The following is a 7,104-nucleotide window of genomic DNA, read 5'->3' on the forward strand; positions in this document are numbered from 1 at the left end:
AGACCCCTAGTCTAAGTGAGAGGACGGCCTCTCAACCTAACCTAACCTATTTAGACCCTGCCAGAAATAAATTGGATTCATCAGGTAAATTCAAAATCTTATTTTGCATGGCGTACGTCTTTTTATAGCCGCGGCTGTAAGTAATTTCTTTGCATATACAATATACATAAGTGCGCATGTACAGTGACTCAATCAACTAACCACGTGTTAACTTTTTTTTTAATTTTCACGATTCTTTTGTTATTTTTCTATAAAAATATTATGCAAGATTTAACCAAAATATAAATAAATATATAAATCAACATTTTTCTAAATGCACTGCATGAAAATGTTCCTAAATTTTGTATAAATTTGAAACTTTTATTTATATGGTTTTGGCCGAAGCTTGGACAATATTTTTATATAGAAAAAAACAAAAAAAAAAACAAATATTTTGAAAAACATTGAGAATTAAAAAAAAAAATCAACACGTGGTCACTTGTTTGAGTCACTGTATATACAAACACCTATACTCGCTACAATAGACACATTTTACTCTGAATTCATTCATTCAAATCGATCGAAAGCTGAAATTTCATTGTTAGTACAAAATGAAGAAGCAAAAGTGAAGTGAAAGGAGTGTAAAGGATCAGGCGAATATCCTGCAAAATCGAAGCAACAATAACACTTTGGAAACAATTGCGCAGTCCGTGTGTCAGCAGCCAATTTGCCTTTCGGAACCGACCGTCTGCCTGCATAAAGGTAAGTAAATATATGTCATACATACATACATATTTATGTATATATATATAGACGTCAGTACTAATCTATGGAGGTGTGCTTGTTTGTGAATTTTTTGCGCTAGGACGCTACTTTTTGGCGCGAGGGTTAAGCACAACGCGGCAGAGCAGCGGTGAAATATATTTTGCGGCTGGTGCAATGACGACGCAGATTGGGATGCGCTGGCGAAAGGCGCTAACCACATACAAACATACATATTTTGATAGCTGCATACCTGGTGTTTTAAGGGTGCATGCGGGGTGGCTATGGAAGTATGCAGAAAGCGGGGAGGTAATATTTGCAGCATGTATAGCAACTACTAAATACCTTAGTTTGGTAGTTTAAACGTAAAAGTACTGAAGCCTGCCCATTACTTTGTGTGCCTTTTAGGGGGATGGGATTAAGACTGCGTGAATTAAGGCCGCCTTCTTATATCTTCGGCGGCGTAATATCATTTTTTGATCGTGGTCTTATTTCACTTTTCAGTTGAATTATTTCTGCGCAAAAATACTGTGGCGTAGTCGGAGTTGGACTGATGAGGTTTACGTTTTCTAAGCGCGGCCGAAGGCAGGCAGCGCGGAAAGGTGCCTGAGTTGGACTGATAAGGGATATTTTATATACTATATGCACATATAATTAATATATATGCGCCTATTAATATTATCGTAGTATTTCCAGTGGCAATTTATTGATCGTAAATCTGCTAATATTAAAACAAAATCACTTTTTGTCCTTGAATTCGTTAATAATTTGCCACAGAAAAGCAATTCGCATCTCCAAACGCATGTATACTATATGTAAATACTCACACAAACACATCTTAGTACGCCAACAAGTAGCGTTCTCTATATATATATCTTTCGCATGCTCACCTGCCATATTTCACCGCTTAGTTCCGGCATCAGAGGCGCCTTCTTCCGGTCAAGTGGTACGCGCGCTTATAAATAAACATTAAAAATATGTATGTACTTACGAAAATAGAATATTTATAACGAGCGCAAAAAATAGCAGTCATAACAGCGCGTATGCACACATAAACAGAACAAAAAAGGAAAAAAATGCTACTCGGGGGCAAAAAACGAAAGCGCGTTGCTGTGCCATTTACGCTTAAGAATATATATGTATGCATATAAATATATATATATATAACAAATATACACGCTGACTACTGGGCAATTGGCGAAAGAACAGAGGAAAACAAAAACATTTTTTATGAGTTTGCAAATTTTTACAAGACAACAAAAAAGTAAGCTCCTACTAAAAACGCGAAACACGCGAGCAAAACAAAAGCGGTATTGTTGTTTACAACGCGCGCAGCACGTTTCCGTCGAAAATTAGCGCATGCAGGCAGAGAACATAGCATACAGCCATAGAACGTGTATTATTATAATGATTATTATTATACATGTTCTCTGAAACAAGTCGCAGACTAGCATGTTTGAATGTTCGGCGAGCGTGCGAACATGCAACATGCAACGCTGAGAGAAATTCGAATTCAACAGTGTTGCCTTCCGTCGGATAAAGGGCGAATATGTAATAGGACGGCGTTAACAGCGCACTTAGTAACAGAATTTTAAGCAGAAGATAGTCGGGTATTTTTTGGAGCGAGTGAGTGCAATGAAAAGTTACGCTGAAGCAACCGCATCTAAAAGTTTTCACTTTTCACAACAGCAATAGCAATAGCGCAGTTAGTACTATTCGCTTATTCCAAACCAGCGGTTTGTGCAAACCGCACGCCTTTACTACACTCACAAGCAGCCCTGCTACGTGCGAGCACAGCCCGCGATGAGTGCAAGTGAGATGCATATAACCGTGCTGTCGCACGAACGAGTGGAACATGTTGGATGCGAGATACTTTGGCAATTGAACAATCTCGAATTGGTCGGCCATTAATGTGCGGAAGAACGTAAATTTTTTCATTCGTATTTTGAACGTTTAAAAGGGAAGTTGTGTTTTGTCCGTTTCGTAGTGATTTTTACACACACACACTAATGTGTACATTTATATGTGTGCGTGTGTGTATCTAATATTTTTTTATAATTGGCGCGTAGCAATGAAGAGAAAATCTTAAATTACATTAGAAATTACAAAAGCGCCAAGTGACTAACTAAAGGAAATTGCAGTACCTACATACATACATACATACATACATAGTAAACGTTAAAGAACAAAGAAGTCGCGACAGAAAAATTGCATTGAGTACAGTGTAAGCGCAAAATAAAATGTATAATTAAAATACAAAAAATATGTACAAAGTGAGAATTTTCCACCACGACCATGAAAAACGCCAAAGTACGTCCATATTACATACTACATACATATGTATGTACATATCTACATACTAGCATCAAGTGACAAAGCTTAATATACTTCAATAGAAAAAAATCAATAAAAGAAAAACGAGGAAAGTAAGAAAATTTTTCAAAAAATCACATACAGTGAAAATACATTTACATATACGTACATATACGTGTAATAATAAGCGCATTACATGCATGCTTTATCAACGTAATATCGAAAGAGAAAAAATCGCATACAAATCCATAGTCGAAATGGCACCCTGCCAAGTGCATCCAGTTATAATTCATACGAGAGCAGTGCCGTCAGCGCTAGAACTGCTCCGGTGCGTCCCACTGGCAGTGTGCGCCGAAATCTCTTCGGTCAGCCGGATCAACGCGAAATGGTGCGCACTTTCGACAATGAAAATGCACGTCAACGCAAACGTTTGGATAATTACAAAATTATTGAACCATAGCGCAAAGCAAAGAAATCAACACAATAAGGAGACGGAGCCTAGCAATGAATCTTTCCCTGGTTTGATCGCCAAGGAGTTGGAGGCACACGAAAAGGAAACGCAAAAACAAAATTTAAAACAAAAGAGTAGTGGCGAAGCGTCGTCGTCGTCGTCGTCGTCGTCGTCGCTGAGTCAACGCCAGGAGCAGATTGAGATGACACCAACATTGTCGACAAAGGCTAAATTAAGAACGCTCCACACTAACAGTCGCGCCAACAGCGATGCGGCCACCGAAGATACGCGCTACAGGCCTTACATCAAACAGACGTTAATTACTGGTGAGTGAAATTAAAAATAAAAAAACAAAAAAATTGAATCTCTATTGTCATTAAAGCTAGTGTTTTCACTTCATTAATTTAATACAAACATGTGCATATGTATGTATGTGCTTAGTTGCACATGAGTGGGGTAACTCTCATAGCACCTGATTCTTCATTTCATTTCCGTTTTCTTTGTGCGCGGCGACTTCCTTGCAAGGACGTATGAAGTAGTGTGTGAAGTATTTAGGTACATGCTTGTGTATTTTTTTGTTTTGTTTTTGGCTTGTTAAATTTCCGATTGGATTTGCCCGCAGCGTCACCGGAAAGTGTGCAAACTCTGCTTGGCGGTAAAATTTGTTCAATTTCAACCCCTATTGCGTAATCGAAAGTGCAGTGTTGCCACGACAAAATTTGCATTTGCGCTGGCAATATGGAGTTTTTTTTTCAGAAGACGCATGTGGAACCACCCTAGAGCTGCATGCTAGAGATATTAAAAATGCATCATTTCCAAAAGGATTACGGCAATTATTTTATTTATTCCAATAAAAGGAAAATTTTCTCAGTCCAAAAGAGGCATAGAAAATTCTAAAAGTAAAAAATAATACGAATTCTTTTAATGAACATCTTACTCGTATGGTATCTTTATTTTTTTAATATTTTGTTCAATTCAACGATATTTGGCATTAATATAACACAACTTTTCTAGAATTGCCCTAGAAAGATATCGGCCCCTTTACGTGAAATTATATTTTGTGCCAAACACCAAATTTTACAAGAATGCGTTTATTTTGAGTTTAAAATTTTTAGATTTTTTTTTAATTATTATTTTTTTAACCAACATCCCGATGAGCTAGAGACTAGAGACTTAAAACTTAGCTCAGAACCCCATTACAAAACAATATGAAAGATAAATGAAGCGGGGGTCGATTTTTTATTAGCCACTAATAATAGCTTGTCTTAAAAAAAATGTTTTTAAATTAATATCGCCAAAAAAAAAATCATTGTAACATACGATAAAATTTACACGATATTTTTTGCGTACCTATAGGCGTTTCAGCTATAATAATTTACCAGTCAAAAAAGTCAATTTCAAAAAAATTTCGCTGAAAGGGATCGATTGATATGTAGTCACATAAAAAATAATAAAACTTTTGTACACTAAAAATTGTGGGAGGTGAACGGTTTGATTTTAAATTTTGAGAAAACATTGAGTTATCATCATACTTTATAGCTTAACAGATTGAAGTGTGGGCTACACGATAGCCAACCATCCGAAGAATAGAAATTCTTTTAGGTCGTTCTTGAATGATAAGTTGTCGGGTTTTTTTAAAAGTTTTGTAATTTATTTGCAACTTTATTTTGCAGCTTTTTCACAGAAATGAAGCACCATACATATATTGTATGAGAACAAATTTATTGCTACAGGCAACTTACACTTTCTACTAGCATTATTACAATCAATATTTTAAACTTGCCTTGCTCTATCAGGCAAAGATATTGCTACGAAAAGAAAAACCTATCGAAATAGCAAAACGTTTTTCATGAAGCATTCTAGTTTATGTACCTATAGGGCAACCAAGTCTTGTAACGCTATATGCTTGTATGTATGTATGTATATGTTTATGTACCTACCTTTGGTTAAATCTTAATCTATTAATGTGCACATGTCTTTCTATATAAAATTTGTAGATTCACACAGATATTTTTTTTTTTGGCGCGCATTATACAAGAGCCTGTATACATATGTCATACATAGATACATACATACGCATTTGCGTTTATATTTATTTCACATTTAGGTATATGTACATACATTTAAAAATTTCTATCCCTTTACACTGCACACAATAAAATCTCATTCCTTTGCAAGGTGCATTCACCGAGATTTTATTTGTAGCCATAAATACATATATACATACGTGTGTATATATCCACACATATATTCGGCGCATTTTCATTTGGGCGCCAAAAATTTTAAATAGTTTTTATGTGTGCATAAGTTTTGGTGCTGCTTATCCGACTTCAGGTGTCCTCCTTTCATTTTCAAATTCTACTTACATATATACATATGTATCTATGTATACATATGTATGTATATAAAGACATTTTCGATTTTATTTGTACATACGTACAATTGCCTCTTCCTATGACACTTGACGTAGGCCATAGTTTTTGAAATTCTTTGGTGCCTATACAAAATAACCCAGTAAACATTTGGAGTTATAAATGAGATTTTCTAGATTATACATGGGATATTTAAAATCATTTCAAACCATTTTTGAGACTCTTATATGAAGTAAGTTCGATATTTTTTTTAAAGAAAATAATAGCACCGTCCGTAAAAAAAAAATTTTAAAAATCATAGCAATTTTTTAACAACTTCAAACTTGCATGCCTCTAATTTTCCAACGGAACTTTATTAAAAAGGTGCAAGTTTGTATGCACATTCATTCAATTTTCCTGAGTTTTGCACGCAGTTTATAGTTTTTATTTTTATGTTTTTTTAGTAGTAGTATGAACTATATTTATATACAAAATTATCGAAAAGAAGTTATATAAAATTATTCATAATATTTATAACATATTTCAAAGGGTTTGATTGGTAATTTTTGAAATTTTACGATGTTTTTAATTTTCATAATTTTAGATACTTCAAAATGTTAAAATTAAACGGTGAAAATGTTTTCTTGCCAAAACGAACGAACCTTGTGTAATAAAACTAAAGTGTTACCAAATGGAAAAAAATTGCATTGAGTAAAAGATTACTGTTATTTAAGAAACTAAAATTCCATTTTTACAATTTTTTGGTCAAACTCGAAATTCATTCTAAAACTCTTATATATGTATATATAATATATAAGTATGTGCATAAGAATACTATGTAAAAATCTGCCATGCCAATATTTAATTACCTTAAAATAATGAGTTTTAAAATAAGCGCGTATGGCGCTATACGTATACGTTACATACGCAGCTACGGGTATATGAGCATGAGTGGTTATTTTTATTTTTTTTTAGTATATCCCAAGGTACATTGAACAGGTAGTATCAGTAGAGCAGCTGATTTGATTTATTTTCAAATTATTTGGTCTCGAAAATGTCAAATATTTTTAATTTTTTCTCACGAAAATTATAAGTTGTTAAAATCCATTTGCTTGTTCATGGACCAATCTAACGTTTCAAATAAAGAACCGATGAGATTTTGCAAATTTTATGCGTTTTTTTTAAAAAAAAAGTTATCAAGCTCTTAAAAAATCACCCGTTATAAGAGTCACACATTTTTCGTTTTTC

General features: G+C 34.3%; 1 protein-coding gene across 1 annotated transcript in view; it reads left to right on the plus strand.

Annotated features, from left to right (window-relative positions):
- Positions 1 to 3,043: 3,043 nt before the first annotated feature.
- The window catches only part of LOC108368293 (uncharacterized), a 22,285-nt gene continuing 18,224 nt past the window's right edge, over positions 3,044 to 7,104 (plus strand). The window contains exon 1 of the mRNA XM_017623135.1: positions 3,044 to 3,831. Within this exon, the coding sequence (XP_017478624.1) occupies positions 3,255 to 3,831 (577 nt within the window). The 5' untranslated portion in view covers positions 3,044 to 3,254. The remainder of the gene's footprint in view (positions 3,832 to 7,104) is intronic.

This window comes from Rhagoletis zephyria, unplaced genomic scaffold (genome assembly GCF_001687245.7).
Source record: "Rhagoletis zephyria isolate East Lansing unplaced genomic scaffold, Rhagoletis_zephyria_1.1 Rzeph_scaffold_03055, whole genome shotgun sequence".
In the NCBI taxonomy this organism is placed as follows: domain Eukaryota; kingdom Metazoa; phylum Arthropoda; class Insecta; order Diptera; family Tephritidae; genus Rhagoletis; species Rhagoletis zephyria.